The sequence below is a fragment of the Babylonia areolata genome, chromosome 23, assembly GCF_041734735.1.
Source record: "Babylonia areolata isolate BAREFJ2019XMU chromosome 23, ASM4173473v1, whole genome shotgun sequence".
In the NCBI taxonomy this organism is placed as follows: domain Eukaryota; kingdom Metazoa; phylum Mollusca; class Gastropoda; order Neogastropoda; family Buccinidae; genus Babylonia; species Babylonia areolata.
The window spans coordinates 51165103-51190102 of record NC_134898.1 but is presented as its reverse complement, the minus strand read 5'-3'; the positions used below and the strand labels follow the sequence as shown (position 1 = coordinate 51190102).

Below are 25000 nucleotides of genomic sequence, written 5' to 3'. Positions count from 1 at the left end.
AGTCATTTGCACTACAAGCTTTACAAACACAGAGTCATTTGCACTACAAGCTGTCTACCTTTGTACAGCCAGCTGACAGCTGACTTTGGTGCTCATCATTTGTTTCCTGTGTCATTCAGTCAGACTTTCAATCTTGCGGCAAACATACACATGTATATTAGAATGGATTTTTTTTTCACAGTTTTACCAAAGTGCATGCTGCATAAGGGACTGAAGACCTTGAATTATATCATGTTTCTGGAAATGATAATCTTGATATGATATGGATACCTTACAGCCTTGATCAGAGACAAGCTCTTAGCACTTTACAAATACAGTCATTTGCACAACAGTCTGCCTACCTGGGTAGAACCAAGTGACTGCTGCCTTTGGGTGATAATCATTCCTTTCCTGTGTCATTCAGTCACGTTTCAATCAAGCACACACACACACACACACACACACACACACACACACACACACACACATGTTCACACAGACATGTAACTTTAACATGTATGGTATGGTCGTTTCGTTTATTTACCACGCCGTATAGGCATCTATACTCTGTTTTCTGAGGTGTGCTTGCTGGTTATGTTGTTGTTTCCATAACCCACTGAACGTTGACATGGATTACATGATCTTTAACATGTGTACCTGATCTGCATGTGTATCCATACACATGAAGGGGGTTAAAGCACTAGCAGGTCCGCACATCTGTTGAACTGGGAGATCAGAAAAAAACCCTCCACCCTTTACACCCACCTGGCGCCGTGACTGGGATTCAAACCTGGGACCTTCAGGTTGAAAGCCTAGTGCCTTCACCACTTGGTTATTGCTCCTGCATTGGATGATGGGTGCGTCGAGTGTGAGCTGTGGTGTGCCTTCAGGTGGACATTTTCCTGAGGCGGGCCTTCTTTGGCCGACAGCAGAAGGTGCACTGTCTGGCGTTCGCTGACAGCCTGGACTACGATGTTGGTGAAAAGACCGAGAAAAAGATCAACGAGTACACCTCCATGGCAGGTAAGTGTTGTTAAAAAGGTTAAAGGTTCCATAGCGTTTGACGACGTTATGAGCACAATAAACAGCGGTGGCTCACGAATGCTGTCCCATCCCACCCCCCAACCCTGCACTACCACCCACCCATCCGCCCACATGTGTATGTATGTGTGCGTGCTTGTTTGTGTGTGTGTGTGTATGCTTGAGTGTGATATGTGTGCATGCATGCTTGTGTGTGTGCATGCATACATAATTTGTTATAAATGCTAGGGAAAGATGTAATGCAATGGTAGAAATGTACATTTTTCATCTACTTGTTACTACTGTTTTTAATTTCTTTTTTTTTCCAATCAAATTACAAAATCAAATTCTGTAGTTACATCCTTGGAATGTTTGTGTCCTGTGAAAGAGAGATCATCGTCCAGACACCTCCTTTTTTCCAGGGGACCACGACTGCCAGCTGGTGGTGGTCTGCACGACGGAGAACGAATTCCGAGCGCGCATCGTGGCCGCTCTGGAGAAGTTCCGTCAGCCCTCCCCGGCGCTCAGCACTCCGGACAAGGTTCGAACCTACCTGCGACCGCGCTTCGCTGGCGTCGTCACCAAAGCCGGCGTCACGTCCGCTTCTGCTGTTGATCCGGATAGGTAAGGCGACTTGAGGTTGTGGGAGGTGGATCTGTCTCCCTTTTGTGTTGTGTGGAGGTGGTGTGAATGTTGTGCACCTCATGTTGACTGCTGCCTTTCTCCATGAAAACTGTACAGTGTTGACACAGGTCTGTGTGCAGTGTTGACACATGTCTCTGTGTAGTGTTGACACATGTCTCTGTGTAGTGTTGACACAGGTCTCTGTGTAGTGTTGACACAGGTCTCTGTGTAGTGTTGACACAGGTCTCTGTGTAGTGTTGACACAGGTCTTAGTGTAGTGTTGACACATGTCTGTGTGCAGTGTTGACACATGTCTGTGTGTAGTGTTGACACATGTCTCTGTGTAGTGTTGACACAGGTCTTAGTGTAGTGTTGACACATGTCTGTGTGCAGTGTTGACACAGGTCTGTGTGTAGTGTTGACACAAGTCTCTGTGTAGTGTTGACACAGGTCTTAGTGTAGTGTTGACACATCTGTGTGCAGTGTTGACACATGTCTGTGTGCAGTGTTGACATGTCTGTGTGCAGTGTTGACACATCTGTGTGCAGTGTTGACACATGTCTCTGTGCAGTGTTGACACATCTGTGTGCAGTGTTGACACATCTGTGTGCAGTGTTGACATGTCTGTGTGCAGTGTTGACACATGTCTGTGTGCAGTGTTGACACATCTGTGTGCAGTGTTGACACATGTCTGTGTGTAGTGTTGACACATGTCTCTGTGTAGTGTTGACACATGTCTGTGTGCAGTGTTGACACAAGTCTCTGTGCAGTGTTGACACATGTCTGTGTGCAGTGTTGACACATGTCTGTGTGCAGTGTTGACACATGTCTGTGTGCAGTGTTGACACATGTCTGTGTAGTGTTGACACATGTCTGTGTGTAGTGTTGACACATGTCTGTGTGTAGTGTTGACACATGTCTGTACACATGTCTCTGTGCAGTGTTGACACATGTCTGTGTGCAGTGTTGACACATGTCTGTGTGCAGTGTTGACACAGGTCTGTGTAGTGTTGACACATGTCTGTGTGTAGTGTTGACACATGTCTGTGTGCAGTGTTGACACATGTCTGTGCAGTGTTGACACAGGTCTGTGTAGTGTTGACACGTCTGTGTGTAGTGTTGACACATCTGTGTAGTGTTGACACATGTCTGTGTTCAGTGTTGACACGTCTGTGTGCAGTGTTGACACATCTGTGTAGTGTTGACACATGTCTGTGTGCAGTGTTGACACGTCTGTGTGCAGTGTTGACACATCTGTGCAGTGTTGACACGTCTGTGTGCAGTGTTGACACATCTGTGTGCAGTGTTGACACATGTCTGTGTGTAGTGTTGACACATGTGTGTGTAGTGTTGACACACGTCTGTGTGTAGTGTTGACACATGTCTGTGTGCAGTGTTTTCACAGGTCTGTGCAGTGTTGACACAGGTCTGTGTAGTGTTGACACAGGTCTGTGTGCAGTGTTGACACATCTGTGTGCAGTGTTGACACAGGTCTGTGTAGTGTTGACACAGGTCTGTACAGTGTTGACACATGTCTGTGTGCAGTGTTGACACGTCTGTGTGTAGTGTTGACACAGGTCTTTGTTGTGTTGACACAGGTCTGTACAGTGTTGACACGTCTGTGTGTAGTGTTGACATGTCTGTGTGTAGTGTTGACACAGGTCTGTGTGCAGTGTTGACACAGGTCTGTAGTGTTGACACAGGTCTGTGTGCAGTGTTGACACAGGTCTGTGTAGTGTTGACACAGGTCTTAGTGTAGTGTTGACACATCTGTGTGCAGTGTTGACACAGGTCTGTGTGCAGTGTTGACACAGGTCTGTGTAGTGTTGACACAGGTCTTAGTGTAGTGTTGACACATCTGTGTGCAGTGTTGACACAGGTCTGTGTAGTGTTGACACAGGTCTGTGTGTAGTGTCTGTGTTCAGCATTGACACATATCTGTGTGCAGTGTGTGTCTGTTCAGCGTTGACACACCTCTGTGTTCAGTGTGTGTTCAACATGTGAAACACGTCTGCGCACAGCGTCAGTATGTAGCATTGACACATGTCTGTGTTCAGCGACTGTTTAGCATTGACACATATTGTGTACAGTGTGTGTTCAGCATTGACACATCTCTGTGTGTTGTGTTGACACATGTCTGTGTGCAGTGTTGACACATTCCTGTATGTAGCATTGACACATATCTGTACTCTGCATCTGTTCGACATGTGACACAAACATGTCTGTGTGCAGTGTTGACACATTTCTGTATGTAGCATTGACACATGTCTGTACTCCGCGTCTGTTCGACATGTGACACAAACACGTCTGTGTGCAGTGTTGACACATTTCTGTATGTAGCATTGACACATGTCTGTACTCCGCGTCTGTTCGACATGTGACACAAACACGTCTGTGTGCAGCCTGAGCGTGCGCGTGGTGAAGTCGAGCAGGTCCGGGGTGGGCAAGACGCTGTGCAAGCAGCGCGTGACGTCACGCCTGAGGCGATGCCTGCCTGGGGAGCAGCGGCCCGTGTCCATCACCATCCCCTTCCACGGCCGCCTGGCCGACACGGCCGACATGGCGGCCTGTCTGCTGCAGCACACTCTGGACCCCTCTGCTGTCCTGCCCCGCGTCGTGCACCTGGACATCTCCTATCAGGTGGGGCTGCTGCTGTGTGTGGTGTTGTGTTGTGTGGTGTGGTGTGGTGTGGTGTTGGTAACAGCCGTGTGTGTTGTGGTGGTGTTTTGTGGTGTTTTGTGGTGTGTGGTGTGGTGTTGGCAACAGCCGTGTGTGTTGTGGTGGTGTGTTGTGTGGTGTGTGGTGTGGTGTTGGCAACAGCCGTGTGTGTTGTGGTGGTGTTTTGTGGTGTGGTGTTGGTAACAGCCGTGTGTATTGTGGTGGTGTTTTGTGGTGTTTTGTGGTGTGTGGTGTGGTGTTGGCAACAGCCGTGTGTGTTGTGGTGGTGTGTGGTGTGGTGTGTGGTATGGTGTTGAAAACAGCTGTGTGTGTTGTGGTGGTGTTTTGTGGTGGTGTGTGGTGTGATGTTGGCAACAGCTGTGTGTGTTGTGGTGGTGTTTTGTGGTGTGGTGTGGTGTGATGTTGGCAATAGCCGTGTGTGTTGTGGTGGTGTTTTGTGGTGTGGTGTTGTGTGTGGTGTGGTGTTGGCAACAGCCGTGTGTGTTGTGGTGGTGTGTTGTGTGGTGTGTGGTGTGGTGTTGGCAACAGCCGTGTGTGTTGTGGTGGTGTTTTGTGGTGTGGTGTGGTGTGATGTTGGCAATAGCCGTGTGTGTTGTGGTGGTGTTTTGTGGTGTTGTGTTGTGTGTTGTGTGGTGTTGAAAACAGCTGTGTGCGTTGTGGTGGTGTTGTGTGGTGTGTGGTGTGGTGTGGGCAACAGCCGTGTGTGTTCTGGTGGTGTTTTGTGGTGGTGTGTGGTGTGGTGTGGTGTGTGGTGTGGTGTGGTGTGGGCAAAAGCTGTGTGTGTTGTGGTGGTGTTGTGTGGTGTGGTGTTGGCAACAGCCGTGTGTGTTGTGGTGGTGTTTTGTGGTGTGGTGTGGTGTGTGGTGTGGTGTTGGCAACAGCTGTGTGTGTTGTGGTGGTGTTTTGTGGTGGTGTGTGGTGTGGTGTTGGCAACAGCCGTGTGTGTTGTGGTGGTGTTGTGTGGTGTGGTGTGGTGTGTGGTGTGGTGTTGGCAACAGCTGTGTGTGTTGTGGTGGTGTTTTGTGGTGTGGTGTGGTTTTGTGTTGTGGTGTGGTGTTGGCAACAGCCGTGTGTGTTGTGGTGGTGTTGTGGTGGTGATGTGTGGTGTTGTGTGTGGTGTGGTGTGTGTGGTGTGGTGTATTGTGTGGTGTGATGTATTGTGTGGTGTTGGGTGGTGTTGTGTGGTGTTGGGTGGTGTGGTGTTTTGTGTGGTGTGCTGTTGTGTCCTTATGTGTGGTGTGCTGTTGTGTTGTGTGGTGTGCTGTTGTGTTGTGTGGTGTGCTGTTGTTGTGTGGTGTGCAGTGTAGTGTGTTGTGTTGTATGGTGTGCTGTTGTGCGGTGTGTTGTTGTTTTGTGGTGTGGTGTTGTGTGGTGTTGTGGTGTTGTGGTGTTGTGTGATGTGGTGGAGTGGTGTGTGGTGTTGTTGTGTGGTGTGTTGTTGTTGTGTGGTGTTGTGTGGTGTGGTGCATGGTGTTGTGTAGTGTGATGTGGTGGAGTGGTGTGTGGTGTTGTTGTGCGGTGTGTTGTTGTTTTGTGGTGTGGTGTTGTGTGGTGTTGTGGTGTTGTGTGGTGTTGTGTGATGTGGTGGAGTGGTGTGTGGTGTTGTTGTGTGGTGTGTTGTTGTTGTGTGGTGTTGTGTGGTGTGGTGCATGGTGTTGTGTAGTGTGATGTGGTGGAGTGGTGTGTGGTGTGCTGTTGTGTTGTGTGGTGTGATGTGGTGTTGTGGTGTGGTATGTTGTGTTGTGTTGTTGTGTGGTATTGTGTTGTGTGATGTGGTGGAGTTGTGAAGCGTTGTTTTGTGTTGCGTGGTGTGGTGTAGTGTGATGCTGTGTGGTGTGGTGTTGTGGTGTGGTGTGTTGTGCTGTGTTGTTGTGTGGTATTGTGTTGTGTGATGTGGTGGAGTTGTGAAGCGTTGTTTTGTGTTGCGTGGTGTGGTGTAGTGTGATGCTGTGTGGTGTGGTGTTGTGGTGTGGTGTGTTGTGCTGTGTTGTTGTGTGGTATTGTGTTGTGTGATGTGGTGGAGTTGTGAAGCGTTGTTTTGTGTTGCGTGGTGTGGTGTAGTGTGATGCTGTGTGGTGTGGTGTTGTGGTGTGGTGTTGTGCTGTGTCGCACTGCATTGCATTATTGTATTGTATTCTGTGGAGTGGCATTCTATTGTATTGTACTATTCTGTATTGTACTGTACTATATTGTATTGCATTGTCTTGTGTTTTGTTTTGTATTATATTGTATTGCATTACTTTTGTCATGTTTTAGATGTGGATTTTTACATCGTGGAACACAACTGATCGTGATTTGCCTAGAAAGGCTCTTTATATAGATAAGACTCTTCTTCTTTTCATCATCATCACCTTCTCCTTTTATTATCATCATCATCACCATCATCATCATCACAATCATCACCATCACCATCATCATCACCATCACCATCATCATCATCATCATCATCACAATCATCACCATCATCATCATCACCATCACCATCATCATCACCATTATCATCATCACCGTCATCTTCATCATCATCACAATCATCATCAACATCATAATCACCATCATCATCATCATCACCATTATCATCATCACCGTCATCTTCATCATCATCACAATCATCATCATCATCATAATCACCATCATCATCATCATCACCATTATCATCATCAACATCATAATCACCATCATCATCATCATCACCATTATCATCATCACCGTCATCTTCATCATCATCACAATCATCATCATCATCATAATCACCATCATCATCATCATCACCATTATCATCATCACCGTCATCTTCATCATCATCACAATCATCATCATCATCATAATCACCATCATCATCATCACCACCATCATCATCATCACCATTACCATCATCACCACCATCATCACCACCACTATCATCATCATCATCATCATCATCATCACCATCATCACCACCATCATCACCACCATCATCATCATCACCATCACCATCATCACCACCATCATTATCATCACCACCATCATCACCACCACTATCATCATCATCATCATCATCACCATCACCACCATCATCACCACCATCATTATCATCACCACCATCATCACCACCACTATCATCACCATCACCACCATCATCACCACCATCATCATCATCACCATCACCATCATCACCACCATCATTATCATCACCACCATCATCACCACCACTATCATCATCACCATCATCATCACCATCACCACCATCATCACCACCATCATCACCACCACCATCATCATCACCATCATCATCATCACCATCATCACCATCACCACCATCACCATCACCACCATCACCACCACTATCATCACCACCATCATCATCACCATATCATCATCACCATCATCACCATCACCATCACCACCATCATCACCATCATCACCATCACCATCACCACCATCATCACCATATCATCATCACCATCATCACCATCATCACCACCACCATCACCATCATCATCACCACCACCATCATCATCATCATCATCATCATCATCACCACCACCACCATTACCATGACCACCACCGTCATCATCATCATCATCATCACCACCATTACCATCACCATCATCACCACCATCATCATCACCACCATCATCACCACCATCATCATCATCACCACCATCATCACCACCACCATCACCATCATCATCACCATCACCATCACCATCATCACCATCATCATCACCACCACCATCACCATCATCATCACCATCAACATCATCACCATCATCATCACCACCACCATCATCACCACCATCATCACCACCACCATCATCACCACCATCATCACCACCACCATCATCACCACCATCATCACCACCATCACCATCACCACCATCGTCATCACCACCATCATCACCACCACCATCATCACCATCATCACCACCACCATCACCATCATCATCACCATCACCATCATCACCATCACCATCATCACCATCGCCACCACCATCACCATCATCACCATCATCACCATCGCCACCACCATCACCACCATCACCATCATCACCATCACCATCACCATCATCACCATCACCACCATCACCATCATCACCATCATCACCACCACCATCACCATCACCACCACCACCATAACCATCACCATCATGAGGTGTGCTGTGTGGTGTGACAGGTGCTGGAAGGGGTGGACCACCTGTTGTACAGCCTGCTGGTTCTGGGCTGTGTGACGGACAGCCAGGGACGGGTGTGGCTTCGCTCCCCCATGGACCTCTACCTGGTGGAGACCATGCCGCTCTTCGACCACAAAGAGGGACAGGTAGAACTGGTGGTCACTGTGTGTGGGAGTGGGGGTGAGGGGAGAGGGGAGGTGTGTAGAAGGGTTTTCTGGTGTTTTGGTTTACATTTGTTTTTTAAGTTGGTGTCAAAAGTGTGTGGACTGATACATGTATGTTATGTCACATCTGCTGAAAAAAAAGAAGAAAAAAAAAGGTATAATTGGTTGTGTAAGTGTGTGTGTGTGTGTGTGTGTGTGTGTGAGAGAGAGAGAGAGAGTGAGCACTTGTGAGTGGTGTGTGTGTGTATGTGTATGTTTGTGTGTGCGCTCATAGAAAACCGTTTCTCTCAAATGACTAGAGTGGTATTTTTCTCTTGTGTATATCTTCAGAATATCTCCTGAAAACGATTGGTGATTTTTTTGTAAAAGTCTGACCGGTACACACTGTGTGCGTATGCTTGCAGGGAAGGCAGGTGCTGGTTCACCAGATCTTTGACGTGCTGCCCAGTCTCACCTGCTGGTCTCCACAGGACAGCCTGAGCATCATGAAGAACCGGGCCTCTGTTCCAGGTATCCACAGAATGGCCTTGAACCCTAGCCTCCCCCCCCTTCCCTCCCCACTCAGCCCTCACCTCCCTCACCTCCTCCCTGTCTCTGGTATACAGTTTTCAGTTTCAGTTTAACAGGCACAACATCCAAGTGGTTAAAGTGATGGACTTTCAGTCTGAGGGTCCAGGGTTCGAATCCCTGTTGCAGTGTCTGGTGGATGAAAGAAAGGATGGAGATTTGTGTCTCATCTCCCAGGGCAGCAGATGTGCAGACCTGCTGGTGCCTTAACCCCTCTTCATGTGTACACGCATGCAGAAGATCAAATACACACATTAAAGATCTTGTAATCCCTGTCTGTGTTCAGTCGGTTACGAAAAGAAGAACATTCCCAGCATGCAACCCCCCCCTCCCCCACCCCCCTCCCCTGAAAACGGAGTATGACTGCCTACAGGGCAGGGGTAAAAACAGTCCTAAAAGCCCACTCGTGTGTAGGGGTGAACGCGGGAGTCACAGCCCACAAATGAAGGAGGAGGAGGAGGAGAATATGGGAGTCCAACTCATGGACACTTAATTCCAGTTAGGCACCTTACCACTAGAGAATTGCTCCATCACATGTTTGTGTGATGTGAATACTTTTATTTTTTACATTCACTACCAACATGTATACGATAAGTAATACTGAATCTTTTGTATGTTGCTTTCATAGATACATAGATTTTTGTTGTTGTTGTTTGTTTTCTCCAAACATATCCAACGTATCTGTCAGTCTAGCAGTTGGAATGGACGCTGTAAGCGATTGTTAGCAGTGTTGAATGCGTTTCCTGTTTTGAAATAGTTACATGAAATGTGAAACATATTCATGTACACCCACAGGATTTCTGGAACGAACAGGTCATGTCTTGTCTTATAAGGTACAAGGCAAACGACTGCCTGTTTGACAAAGAGGAGTTTGCCAAGGACATGTACCAGTGGCCATACTGTTGTCTTGTCTTGTCCTGTCTTGTCCTGTCTTGCAGGCTACAAGACAAACGACTGCCTGTTTAACATGGAGGAGTTTACCAATGACATGTACCAGCAAGTGTACATCTTACCTTGCCTTGCCTTGCCTTGTCTTGTTTTGTCCTGTCCTGATATCTTGTCTTGTCATGCAGGCTACAAGGCCAACGACTGCCTTTTTGACCAGGAGGAGTTCAGCAGCCACATGTACCAGCTGCCGTACCGCTACCTTCAGGAGCTGGACCCACACAGACAGCTGATGCCGGCAGGACCGCAGGGCGACGCCACGGCACAGATGGTGGACTGCCTGGGCCTCCTCCTCAGGTCAGTGCACCGACGGGCGCGATACTGAATGGTTGCGGCATTGGACGACGGGCGCAATAGCCGAGTGGTTAAAACGTTGGACTGTCAGTCTGAGGGTCCCGGGTTCGAATCATGGTGACAGCGCCTGGTGGGTAAAGGGTGGAGATTTTTACGATCTCCCAGGTCAACGTATGTGCAGACCTGCTAGTGCCTGAACCCCCTTCGTGTGTATATGCAAGCAGAAGATCAAATACGCACGTTAAAGATCCTGTAATCCATGTCAGCGTTCAGTGGGTTATGGAAACAAGAACATACCCAGCATGCACACCCCCGAAAAAGGAGTATGGCTGCCTACATGGCGGGGTAAAAATGGTCATACACGTAAAAGCCTACTTGTGTACATACGAGTGAACGCAGAAGAAGAAGAAGAGGCATTGGACTTTCAGTCTGAGGGTCCTGTCCTGGGTTCGAATCTCAGTAATGGCGCCCGGTGGGTAAAGGGTGGAGATATTTTCCCGATCTCCCAGGTCAACATATGTACAGACCTGCTAGTGCCTGGACCCCCTTCATGTGTATATGCAAGCAGAAGATCAAATACACATGTTAAAGATCCTGTAATCCGTGTCAGCATTCGGTGGGTTATGGAAACCCAAAACGGAGTATGGCTGCATACATGGTGTGGTAAAAACAGTCATACACTTAAAAGCCCACGTGTATTCATAAATACTTTAACAAAATGTCTTCAATCACCGATATGTGTGACGGGACATTAAACAAAAAAATTCCTCCTCCACGTGTGTACGTGTGAGTGACAGTGGGAGTTGAAGCCAACGAGCGAAAAAGAAGAAGAAGCGAGTGCACCGCTTGTGTGGGATGGGGGGCTGTGCGTGGGTGGGGGTGGGGTGGGGTGGGGGAGGTTGGCACACAGAAAAATAGAACCCACGACAACAAGAGTGTTTGCCTTGTGGCGATGCGTCCACCTAGGAAGCACGAGAATTTGAGCGCACTGGTTCGAATCCTGCAGTCACCTGTATTTTCTTCCCCTCCACTACACCTTGAGTGGTGGTCAGGACGCTAGTTATTTGGATGAGACTGTAAACTTAGGTCCTGTGTGCAGCATGAATTTAGCGCAAGTAAAAGAACCCATTGCAACAAAAAGGTTGTCCCTGGGAAAATTATTTAGAAAATTCCACTTTGATAGAAAAACAAATGAAATTGCAGGCAGAAAATACCCCAAACAACACAAACACAGACTATAACAGGATAAGAGTTCAATAACATACCATTGACAGGTGTAACATTCTACTGTACATCTCACAGAGTGGTGTAGCAGGTGTTAATATCATCATCTTAGATGAACAGACTATAAATGAATACAGGAACATGTTCTTACAGGTGTGACATCCGGCTGACAGGTGTACCTGTGTTGTTGTGGTCACAGGTACTGCGGCGTGGTGAACCCCTCGTGGTCGGAGATGACCCACTTTGTGCGCTTCCTGCACAAGCAGCTGCAGGACTTTGAGAACTCCCTGTACTGCGGGGACACCACCAGCCAGGACCTGCCCGGGTTCTCCCGCTTCGTCCTGCGATTCCTCGTCCAGATGTCCAGGGTGTGCCCCCTCCCCACACCCCCTCCCCTCACACACACACACACACACACACACACACCACATACACACACACACCACATACACACACACACACACACACACACACACCACATACAGACACACACCACATACACACACACACACACACACACACACACACATGCGCGCGCGTGCGCACCACATAAACACACACACACACACAGACACACACCACATACACATACACACAGACACACACGCACACACACACACCACACAGTCACACACACACACACAAACACACACACACACACACAGAAACTTGGATTTATTTACACTCAACACAGATACATACACACAGTCATTCTCATAAAAAACACACAAAAAAAACAACAAAAAGCAAAAACAAACAAACCCACAAACAAAAACACTGACATGAATCCATTTTTGACTTTCTTGATAATGTCTAATATCACTTTATATGGATAGACATTAAATGAAATTGAACTTTCCTGATTTAAAAATTTTTTTTTTTTTTTCTTTGTAAAGGACTTTGCGACCCGCTCCCTGAAAGTGAGTGAAGAGTCCCTGGCGGCCCTGGTACCGGATGAGATTGCGAACACAGACATCGACCAGTACGTCATGAGGCGCACCTGGGAAAGCAGGTATGTGCCATCAAGTTTTGTTGTTTTTTTTTCGTTTGTTTTTTTAACATAGTTTTACATGATTCCTCGATACAAGTTTTTTGGTCGTTTCTTTTATGCGCATGCACGTGCGCACGCACACACAGACACACACACACACACGCACGCATACGCACACACACACACACACTTTTTTTTGTGGTTGTTTCCTTTACACACACACACACACACACACAGACACACACACACACACACACACACACACACACACACACACAGGCACACACACACACAGACACACACACACACAGACACACACACACACACTCACATAGACAGACAGACAGGCACACACACACACACACACACACACACACACACACACACACACACACAAGAAATGCTAGTCATTTGCGGTCAAAAGAGTCACACCCTTAAAATATTTTTCATTTTCCTTGTATGTATTTTTACCTGGTTTTGCACTTTGTAGGACTGAAATTTGACATTTTTAGGCTGATGGGGATAGGGGGGTGGAGACCATCACAGCTGCTTTAGACTGATGGGGATAGGGGGGTGGAGACTATCACAGCTGCTTTAGACTGATGGGGATAGGGGTGGAGACTATCACAGCTGCTTTAGACTGATGGGGATAGGGGTGGAGACCATCACAGCTGCTTTAGACTGATCAGGATAGGGGTGGAGACTATCACAGCTGCTTTAGACTGATCAGGATAGGGGTGGAGACCATCACAGCTGCTTTAGACTGATGGGGATAGGGGGTGGAGACCATCACAGCTGCTTTAGACTGATGGGGATAGGGGGGTGGAGACTATCACAGCTGCTTTAGACTGATGGGGATAGGGGGGTGGAGACTATCACAGCTGCTTTAGACTGATGGGGATAGGGGTGGAGACCATCACAGCTGCTTTAGACTGATGGGGATAGGGGGGTGGAGACTATCACAGCTGCTTTAGACTGATGGGGATAGGGGGGTGGAGACTATCACAGCTGCTTTAGACTGATGGGGATAGGGGTGGAGACCATCACAGCTGCTTTAGACTGATGGGGATAGGGGGTGGAGACCATCACAGCTGCTTTAGACTGATGGGGATAGGGGGGTGGAGACCATCACAGCTGCTTTAGACTGATCAGGATAGGGGTGGAGGCCATCACAGCTGCTTTAGACTGATCAGGATAGGGGGGTGGAGACCATCACAGCTGCTTTAGACTGATGGGGATAGGGGTGGAGACCATCACAGCTGCTTTAGACTGATGGGGATAGGGGTGGAGACTATCACAGCTGCTTTAGACTGATGGGGATAGGGGGGTGGAGACCATCACAGCTGCTTTAGACTGATGGGGATAGGGGGGGTGGAGACTATCACAGCTGCTTTAGACTGATGGGGATAGGGGGGTGGAGACTATCACAGCTGCTTTAGACTGATGGGGATAGGGGGGTGGAGACTATCACAGCTGCTTTAGACTGATGGGGATAGGGGTGGAGACCATCACAGCTGCTTTAGACTGATGGGGATAGGGGGGTGGAGACTATCACAGCTGCTTTAGACTGATGGGGATAGGGGGGTGGAGACTATAACAGCTGCTTTAGACTGATGGGGATAGGGGTGTGGAGACTATCACAGCTGCTTTAGACTGATGGGGATAGGGGTGTGGAGACCATCACAGCTGCTTTAGACTGATCAGGATAGGGGTGGAGACTATCACAGCTGCTTTAGACTGATGGGGATAGGGGGCTGGAGACCATCACAGCTGCTTTAGACTGATGGGGATAGGGGGGTGGAGACTATCACAGCTGCTTTAGACTGATGGGGATAGGGGTGGAGACCATCACAGCTGCTTTAGACTGATGGGGATAGGGGTGGAGACTATCACAGCTGCTTTAGACTGATGGGGATAGGGGGGTGGAGACCATCACAGCTGCTTTAGACTGATGGGGATAGGGGGGTGGAGGCTATCACAGCTGCTTTAGACTGATGGGGATAGGGGTGGAGACTATCACAGCTGCTTTAGACTGATCAGGATAGGGGTGGAGACTATCACAGCTGCTTTAGACTGATGGGGATAGGGGGGTGGAGACTATCACAGCTGCTTTAGACTGATGGGGATAGGGGGGTGGAGACCATCACAGCTGCTTTAGACTGATGGGGATAGGGGTGGAGACCATCACAGCTGCTTTAGACTGATGGGGATAGGGGTGGAGACTATCACAGCTGCTTTAGACTGATGGGGATAGGGGTGGAGACTATCACAGCTGCTTTAGACTGATGGGGATAGGGGGGTGGAGACCATCACAGCTGCTTTAGACTGATCAGGATAGGGGTGGAGACCATCACAGCTGCTTTAGACTGATGGGGATAGGGGTGGAGACCATCACAGCTGCTTTAGACTGATCAGGATAGGGGTGGAGACCATCACAGCTGCTTTAGACTGATGGGGATAGGGGTGGAGGCCATCACAGCTGCTTTAGACTGATGGGGATAGGGGTGGAGACCATCACAGCTGCTTTAGACTGATGGGGATAGGGGGGTGGAGACCATCACAGCTGCTTTAGACTGATGGGGATAGGGGGGTGGAGACTATCACAGCTGCTTTGAACATTCTTCTGATGGACGACAGGCCAGGATTTTAGAGAATTAGTTTCTGTTTTAAGGAGGTGTGAAAGCTTGTGGATTGATCCATGCGCTCTGAACCACAAAACTGCTGTTAAAAAAAAAAAAAAGCAAAAAGAAAAAAATGAGCAGAAGCCAGATGCTAGTATTGATGCAGCGTGCTGGTCAGGCCTTGAGAGCCTACCCAAATGGATTGTGGCCCAGTGGTCATGTGTCTGCTTATAAAGGGAGAGAATCTGAAAACAAGGATCGAATCCCACACTCTGGTGGTGTGGAGGGGGGCCAGGGGAGTGGGAGGGGGGGGGGGAGTACAAATCCCAGTCTGTGTGAGACTCAAACCCATGGACACTCACTTCCTAGTCCGGTGCATTAGCTCTAGGCTACCGCGCCACCCTTGTAGAAAACTTAACCCTTTGAGCTCTGTGCTGATTGGCATCATTAAAGCAGTTTTCACGTTTCTACATATGCATAAACGGCAAGAAAAGGGAACAAACTTGTACAGTATTTCTGGATGTGTTCACACGCACTTTGGAGGAAAAACAGTATATTTCCAGTGTTTGTTTTCTCCCGCATCAATATGGCACGGAAACCTGCCAGTGGAGTGATGGCCTGGAGGTAACGCGTCCGCCTTGGAAGCGAGAGAATCTGAGTGCGCTGGTTCGAATCACGGTTCAGCTGCCGATATTTTCTCCCCCTCTACTAGACCTTGAGTGGTGGTCTGGACGCTAGTCATTCGGATGAGACGATAAAGCAAGGTCCCGTGTGCAGCATGCATTTAGCGCACGTAAAAGCACCCACGGCAACAAAAGGGTTGTTCCTGGCAAAATTCTGTAGAAAAATCCACTTCGATAGGAAAAACAAAGAAAACTACACGCAGGAAAAAAAAAAGAAAAAAGGGTGGTGCTGTAGTGTAGCGACTCTCTCTCCCTGGGGAGAGCAGCCCGAATTTCACACAGAGAAATCTGATGTGATAAAAAGAAATACAAATACAAATACAAATAGGTTGTATACTCCCCAGGGTTGAACGGGTTATGTTGTAAATAAAGATTGGGACTGATAAGCTTGTTCACCCAGTGAGTGACTGTTGAGGAAGGGGTTTCTTTTTTTGTTGTTGTGTTATCATTGTCGTTGTTGTTGTAAACCAGTGCTGAACATGGAAGCTAAATGTCTGATTACCTGGCCATGGTCCTGTGCGCAGTCCCCATCCCTACATCTTCTTCAACCCGGACGGTGTGACCATGACCTTCCTGGGGTTCTCCATCGACGCCAACACAGGGAACCTGGTGGACCACCAGACTGGCCGCACCCTGGAGCAGGGCATCATGACCCGACAGCTCTTCGACATCCTCTGCAGGGGGTACAAGGTGCCCCTGGCTGAGGACTTTGACGCTCTGCCCAGGTAAGGACTGCTGGGTGATGAGTGATGCTCTGCCTTACCTATCTTCTGCCTTACTGCTGGGTGAAGAGTTTGAAGAAATGGTTAAAAACATACATACTTTGATGCTTTGCCCAGGTAAAGACTGCTCAGTGAAGAGTTTCTTCTTCTTCTTCTTCTTCTTCTTCTTCGTTCGTGGGCTGCAACTTAAACGTTTACTCGTATGTACATGAGTGGGCTTTTTTCGTGTATGACCGTTTTTACCCCACCATGTAGGCAGCCATATTCCGTTTTCAGGGGTGGTGAAGAGTTTGATGTTCTGCCCAGGTAAGGACTGCTTGATGAAGACTTTGAAGAAAATGTTTAAAAACTTACATACTTTGATGCTCTGCCAAGGTAACCACTGCTTGGTCTAGAGTTGTCAAAAAAAAAAAGGGGGTTAAAAACAGGGACAGGTTTTATAGACTCGTTTGGAAAAATATTGAAGAATTGATAAAAAGCACATATACCTTGATGCTCTACCCAGGCCCAGGTAACAATGGCTTGGTGAAGAATTGTTAAATAAAAGGGGTAAAAACAGTTACAGGTTTGCAGACACATTCATTGATCCATGAAGAATCATTAAAGAAAAGAAGTTAAAAAATGCACACAGGTTTTACAGACCCATTTTGGTCTTTTCTGTGGAGTTAGTTTAAGCCATACCATCTGCTTAAGAATCTGTTCGTTACTTTTACCCGCATGTTAAAGAGCCTTTATCCTACCCACTTGTTGTTAGGCATTGTCTCAGTTAAAGTAGTGAGGGTCAGAGAATGAAGGGTTTTCCTGCAACGTGTGGTGGGTACATAGGAATGCAGGCATGCCTACCATTACTGAGGGCCGGTATTTGTTCCGGAAAATTTACAGAATGGACAGGGTGTCCTGGAAATAGGATTTTTGTTGCCTGTCCTGGAAAAAAAAAAAAATCCGACCATAACATTTTTTGGGGGGAGTTTCTAGAGCGTACGCAACTGTCAAAAACTTGACAACAACCAAGCAAGGACGAGTCAGCACCATCCAAGACAAATCAGGGAAATGCCTCACTGAAGAAAAAGACATCCTACAGCGCTGGACTGAATATTGCTCCGAGTTGTACAACCATGACACCAAAGGTGACACTTCAGTTCTGAACTGTCCCCCATCAACCAACAACGACAGCCAGCCAATTCTTCGGGAAGAAGTAGAGGCAGCAGTGAAGACACTGAAAGCAGGGAAGTCAGCTGGCGTCGACAACATTCCCGCCGAACTGATTCAAGCTGGAGGCGAAGCGGTGATTGATGCCCTCACCACCATCTGTAATAAGATCCTGCAGACGGGAGAGTGGCCAACCACCTGGACACAATCATTGGTCATCACAATCCCCAAGAAGGGCAATCTACAACAGTGCAAAAACTACCGCACTATCAGCCTAATCAGCCACCCCAGCAAGGTCATGCTAAAGGTCCTTCTCAACCGACTGAAGCCGCAAGCAGAAATGATCATCGCCGAAGAGCAGGCCGGCTTCAGAGCAGGGAGAAGCACAACAGAACAAATCTTCAACCTGCGCTTGCTGTGCGAGAAATATCTCCAGCACCAAAGAGACCTCTACCACGTCTTCATTGACTTCAAGAAGGCGTTCGACAGGGTATGGCACGCTGCCTTATGGGCCACCATGCACAAATTCAACATCAGTGAAGACACATCCAAGCCATACAGAACCTATACGAAAGAGCAACCAGTGCAGTCCTCTTCAATGGTAGCACGGGTAACTGGTTTAGAACCACGGTCGGAGTCAGACAGGGCTGTCTACTCTCTCCCACTCTCTTCAACCTCTTTCTTGAAAGGATCATGACTGACGCCCTGGAAGATCATGCGGGAACTGTCAGCATTGGAGGCAGAGTTATCACCAACCTGCGCTTTGCCGATGACATTGATGGCCTGGCAGGAGAAGAGAAAGAGCTCGAAGAACTCGTGCACAAACTTGACGAGACATCATCAGCCTACGGCATGGAGATCAGTGCCGAGAAGACCAAGGTTATGACCAACAACAGCCAAGGCGTAACGTCCAACTTGCACGTAAACGGTGAAAAACTGGAAGAAGTCTCCTCCTTCAAATACTTGGGTGCCATTGTTTCAGACAAGGGTTCGAAACCAGAGGTCCTGTCCAGAATCGCGCAGACTACTGCCGCACTGAGTCGATTGAAGACTATATGGAAGGACAAAAAGATCTCCCTCTCGTCCAAAATCAGACTAATGCGCTCCCTCATCTTCTCAATATTTCTATACGCTTGCGAATCCTGGACCCTCACTGCAGAACTCCAGAGAAGAATCCAGGCCCTGGAAATGAGATGCTTCCGCAAGATCCTGAGCATTACATACAAAGACCACATCACAAATGAGGAAGTGAAAAGAAGAGTCCAAAACGCCATTGGCCCATTCAAAGACCTGCTAACCACAGTGAAGGAACGCAAGCGCCGCTGGTATGGACACGTCACACGATCAGACGGCCTAGCCAAGACCATCCTGCAGGGTACCGTACAAGGAAGGAGGAAGAGAGGCAGACAGAGAAAGCGGTGGGAGGACAACATCAAAGAGTGGACGGGCCTGCCATTTGCCACAACTCAAAGGGCCGCTGAGGACCGAGGCAGGTGGCGCGAGCTGACCAGGCAGTCATCCATGGTGCCCCAACGACCCACCCACGGGTCAAGGGATAGATGAGATGAGATTCTAGTGGGTACAAGTGTACCCTAAGATGGCTTTCCGACCATTGCCAAAGACACTTCATTAATACTTAGGGAAATGCTGCCGAATATTACCAAAGGCACTTCCTGAAAAGCTGGAACTGTCCAAACAGTACTGAAGCCATTTTGTGAAAGTCCACTCAATATCCGTCACTGGCGAAGTAACTTCGGCAAGACCAATGCGCATGGGGGTAAGCACTGACTTTTTGAACGCAGACAACATTTTGAAAGTTGAAGCATGATGGCATCGAAGAGAAGACTGATGATTTGGATGATCCTTCTAGCCCGAAGAAAAAGCAAGTGAAGCGTTCACAGATCTTCAAGAAGGAATACTCTGAGCAGTGGCTGTTCATAAAGCAAGTGAAGCATTCACAGACCTTGAAGAAGGAATACTCTGAGCAGTGTGTTCATAAAGCCAAAGCATTCACAGACCTTGAAGAAGGAATACTCTGAGCAGTGGTGTTCATAAAGCCAAAGCATTCACAGACCTTGAAGAAGGAATACTCTGAGCAGTGGTGTTCATAAAGCCAAAGCATTCACAGACCTTGAAGAAGGAATACTCTGAGCAGTGGTGTTCATAAAGCCAAAGCATTCACAGACCTTGAAGAAGGAATACTCTGAGCAGTGGCTCTTCATAAAGCCGGGGAAGAAAGGAAACACGTACGTGTGCGTGGACATCGGTCAGATGTCATATGTTTGCTGAGATGTTCCTGAAAATAATACCCTGTCCCTGATTCTAATGTGTGTTGTTCCTGAAAAACAAATTTTGGGGTAGGTATGCCTGCAGTCCGAGCATTGAGGGTCAAGGAATAACCATTTTTCCTGCAACATGAGGTGGATGCAGAGGAATGCATGTATGGGTGATTAAGAATAATCCTCTCAGCACAGAACGCAAAGTTTTCCTGTTCACGTTTTTCATAGTCAATGGAATGGTGAGAGCTGTAAGTGCACATGCCTACTGTTTCGGATTAGCCATGTTTGCTAGGGGAAAAAAAGTAAAAAGGATGTTACTGCTGCAGATTGTGTGTTGTGACCAGGAAGGGGGGGGGGGGGGGGAGTAGGGTCACATTATTTCATGGGTGGACAAACCTGAAAATTCTTGAAAATTTCAGTTGGTTCTGGATTTTTACATTATTTGTTCCTGATGGCAAAGATTATGGGGTTAGCAGACTGTCAGTTCAGTGTGTTAGTGTGTATGTGTGTGTGTGTGTGTGTGTGCGCGCGTGCGTATTGGTTGGCGATTGGTGTCTATTCACTGAAGTGATCTTAGATGGAAAATGGTATGTGTGTTGTGCATGTTTTTCAGTTATAAGAAATGCTCAAACTGTATACAATTACTTTGACATGAGAGAGAAATTCAGGACGGACAAGAAAATTTGGGAGAAGGAAACACAGCAAAAGAATCAAATTAGCTATCCATAGAATCAACATATTCCACTATCTGTATGTCTTCGTGTGTGTGTGTGTGTGTGCACGCATACATGTGTGTGTCTGTGTGTGCATGTGTGTGTCTGTGTGTGTGTGGGTGTGTGTGTCTGTGTGTGCATGTGCATGTGTGTGTGTGTGTGTGTGTATGTATGATACAGAGAGGACCGCCTGTTGCGCTTGTACCGTGCTCTGGGATTGCGTGATGAGGAGATGTTTGACGAAAACGATGAGATCATCGACCCTGATGACACCTACGAGTTGACAACAGACAATGTCAAGAAAATCTTGGCCATCTACATGAGGTTCAGGTAAAAGCAAAGAACCAGTCCAGGGCATTAGTATCTCTGTGTTTGTCTGTGTTTTGGGGGCTGTAGGGTTTATCAAGATTTCAGAAACTAGCAGGTTGTGATTCTTTTTTAATAGAGAATCACATGGAATTGCACTTTTTCCTAAAATCTTCAGAAAAAATTCTGCACCCTGTTCCAGAGTAGGAGTGTTTACATGCACATGCACACACACACACACACACACACACACACACACACACACACACACACACACAGATGAGCTCAGTCACACAGACACAGAGAGAGACACACACACCCACTCGCGTTCATGCACACACACAGACACTGAGTCTGGAACAGGTAGGAATACATGTGGTTGGGTGGTTTGTGGTACTGAAGCTGGAGGAACAGGTGGGAACAGGTGTGTGTGGAGGTGTGCATGAGGTAGGAAAAGGTGGGAACAGGTGTGTGTGGTGTTAATGAGGTAGGAACAGGTGGGAACAGGTGTGTGTGGAGGTGTTGATGAGGTAGGAACAGGTGGGAACAGGTGTGTGTGGTGTTAATGAGGTAGGAACAGGTGGGCACAGGTGTGTGTGGTGTTAATGAGGTAGGAACAAGTGGGAACAGGTGTGTGTGGAGGTGTTAATGAGGTAGGAACAGGTGGGAACAGGTGTGGGTGGAGGTGTTCATGAGGTAGGAACAGGTGGGAACAGGTGTGTGTGGAGGTGTTAATGAGGTAGGAACAGGTGGGAACAGGTGTGTGTGGAGGTGTTCATGAGGTAGGAACAGGTGAGAACGGGTGTGTGTGGAGGTGTTCATGAGGTAGGAACAGGTGGGAACAGGTGTGTGTGGAGGTGTTCATGAGGTAGGAACAGGTGGGAACAGGTGTGTGTGGAGGTGTTCATGAGGTAGGAACAGGTGAGAACAGGTGTGTGTGGAGGTGTTAATGAGGTAGGAACAGGTGGGAACAGGTGTGTGTGGAGGTGTTCATGAGGTAGGAACAGGTGGGAACAGGTGTGTGTGGAGGTGTTCATGAGGTAGGAACAGGTGAGAACAGGTGTGTGTGGAGGTGTTAATGAGGTAGGAACAGGTGGGAACAGGTGTGTGTGTGGAGGTGTTAATGAGGTAGGAACAGGTGGGAACAGGTGTGTGTGGAGGTGTTCATGAGGTAGGAACAGGTGAGAACAGGTGTGTGTGTGGAGGTGTTCATGAGGTAGGAACAGGTGGGAACAGGTGTGTGTGGTTTGTGGTAATGAGGTAGGAATAGGTAAGAACAGGTGTGGTTGGGTGGTTTGTGATACTGATGTAGGAACAGATGTTGGTGGTTGGTTTGTGATACCAGTGCTGGAACAGGTGTGAGTGGGTGGTTTGTGATACTGATGCTGGAACAGGTGTGAGTGGTTGGTTTGTGATACCAATGCTGGAACAGGTGTGAGTGGGTGGTTTGTGATACTGATGCTGGGACAGATGGGAATGGGTGTGAGTGGGTGACTGGTTTGTACAGAGGCTGGAGGAACAGGTGTGGATAGGTTGTTTTATTTACAACGATGGCAACAATGACACTGTGTGTGTGTGTGTGTGTGTGTGTGTGTGGTACAGGTGCAACATCCCAGTGATCGTGATGGGGGAGACGGGGTGCGGGAAGACACGGCTGGTGAAGTTCCTGTGCGCTCTGCAGACCCCCAAACACCCACACATCAACACCCGTGTTCAGGTCAAGGTAGGAACCCCTCAGAAAAGATGCACAGAGGTGATGTCTGCCTTTGTGTGTGTGTCTGAAAGGTGCACAGGTAAAGTTTGTCTTCATGCTTGTACAAAGTTCCACAGAGAAATAGTCTGCTTTTACATTTGTCCAAAAGGTGCACATGGGTATAGACTTTCTTTACCTATGTTCAAAAGTTGCATGGGGATATAGTCTGTCTTAACCTGTGTCCAAAAGGTGCATGGGGGTATAGTCTGCCTTTACCTTTGTCCAATAAATGGGCAGGGTTATAGTCTGCATTTAACTTTGTCCAAAAGGTGCACACAAGTATAGTCTGCCTTTACCATTGCTCAGAAGGTGCACATATGGTATAGTCTGCCTTTACCTTTGTCCAAAAGGTGCACAGGAGTATAGTCTGCCTTTATTTGTCTAAAAGGTGCACAGGAGTATAGTCTGCCTTTACCTTTGTCCAAAAGGTGCACAGGGGAATTGTCTGCCTTTACCTTTGTCCAAAAGGTGCACAGGAGTATAGTCTGCCTTTACCTTAGTCTAAAAGGTGCACAGGGGAATTGTCTGCCTTTACCTTTGTCCAAAAAGTGCATGGGAGTATAGTCTGCCTTTATTTGTCTAAAAGGTGCACAGGAGTATAGTCTGCCTTTACCTTAGTCTAAAAGGTGCACAGGGGTATAGTCTGCCTTTACCTTAGTCTAAAAGGTGCACAGGAGTATAGTCTGCCTTTACCTTAGTCTAAAAGGTGCACAGGAGTATAGTCTGCCTTTACCTTAGTCTAAAAGGTGCACAGGAGTATAGTCTGCCTTTACCTTAGTCTGAAAGGTGCATAGGGGTATAGTCTGCCTTTACCTTAGTCTGAAAGGTGCATAGGGGTATAGTCTGCCTTTACCTTAGTCTAAAAGGTGCACAGGGGAATTGTCTGCCTTTACCTTAGTCTGAACGGTGCACAGGGGAATTGTCTGCCTTTACCTTAGTCTGAACGGTGCATAGGGGTATAGTCTGCCTTTACCTTAGTCTAAAAGGTGCACAGGGGTATAGTCTGCCTTTATGATTGTCCAAAAGATTTTGATTTGATTTGATATGGATACTTATATAGCACCCGTCCACAGTTGGAGACCAAGCTCAAAGCGCTTTACAAACTCGGGGTCATTTGCACAGCAGGCTGCCTACCTGGATAGAGCTTACTGACTGCTGCCACTGGGCGCTTATCATTCGTTTCCTGCTGTCATTCAGTCAGATTTTAGCTACGCACACATACACACTCAGACTGACATGTAACATTTTACATGTGTGACCGTTTTGTTAATTACCCTCCTGTGTAGATAGTCGTACTGTTTTCAGGGGTGTGCATACTGGGTATGTTCCTGTTTCCATAACCCACCGAACGTTGGCATGGATTACAGGATCTTTAACTTTTGTTATTTGATCTTCTACATGCGTATACACACGAAAGGGGTTCAGGCACGAGTAGGTCTGCTCATATGTTGACCTTGGAGATAAAAAAAATCTCCACTCTTTACCCACCAGGTGCTGGTACCAAGATTCGAACAAGGGACCCTCAAACTGTCTTCTTCGATTGTGGGCTGCAACTCCCATGTTTATTCGTTTGTACACGAGTGGGCTTTTACGTGCATGACCATTTTTACCCCGCCATATATGCAGCCATACTCTGTTTTCGGTGGTGACCCTCAGATTGAAAGTCCAGTGCTATAACCGCTCGGCTATTGCATGGTGCATGGGAGTATAGTCTTGCCTTTTACCCTGTGTCCTACAAGGTTCACGGGGGCACAACAGGCGAGGACATCATCAACAAAGTGCGGCAGGCCGAGCGTCTGGCCCGACAGAACGCCACGCCCTTCAGCCACCGGCCAGTGTACACCGTGCTGTTCTTCGACGAGGCCAACACCACGGAGGCGGTGGGGGTCATCAAGGAGGTCATGTGTGACGGAACGCTGGACGGACAGCACATGAACCTCTGCCCCAACCTTAAGATGGTGGCCGCCTGCAACCCTTACCGCAAGTGAGTTGTGTGTGTGTGATGGGGGTGTTGTTGGGGTGGGGGTGGTAGTGGGGTGGGGGTGGGGGTGGGTGGTGGGTGTGTTTTGTGTGTGTGTGTGCACGCATGTCTGCAGGCATGTGTATGTGTTTATGTGTGTACTTAAGAATGGA

The 25000-nt window shown here is 47.7% G+C and overlaps 1 protein-coding gene across 1 annotated transcript in view; it reads left to right on the top strand.

The window, feature by feature from the left end:
* LOC143297710 (E3 ubiquitin-protein ligase rnf213-alpha-like) overlaps positions 1-25000 on the top strand; it is a 110852-nt gene that overhangs the window by 78389 nt on the left and 7463 nt on the right. Inside the window, exons 30-41 of the mRNA XM_076610132.1 lie at positions 870-1002; positions 1422-1623; positions 4026-4263; positions 8459-8602; positions 9025-9130; positions 10261-10429; positions 11850-12018; positions 12547-12662; positions 16470-16670; positions 20989-21138; positions 22717-22837; positions 24607-24851. Coding sequence (XP_076466247.1) covers positions 870-1002; positions 1422-1623; positions 4026-4263; positions 8459-8602; positions 9025-9130; positions 10261-10429; positions 11850-12018; positions 12547-12662; positions 16470-16670; positions 20989-21138; positions 22717-22837; positions 24607-24851 — 1994 coding nt within the window. The remainder of the gene's footprint in view (positions 1-869; positions 1003-1421; positions 1624-4025; positions 4264-8458; positions 8603-9024; positions 9131-10260; positions 10430-11849; positions 12019-12546; positions 12663-16469; positions 16671-20988; positions 21139-22716; positions 22838-24606; positions 24852-25000) is intronic.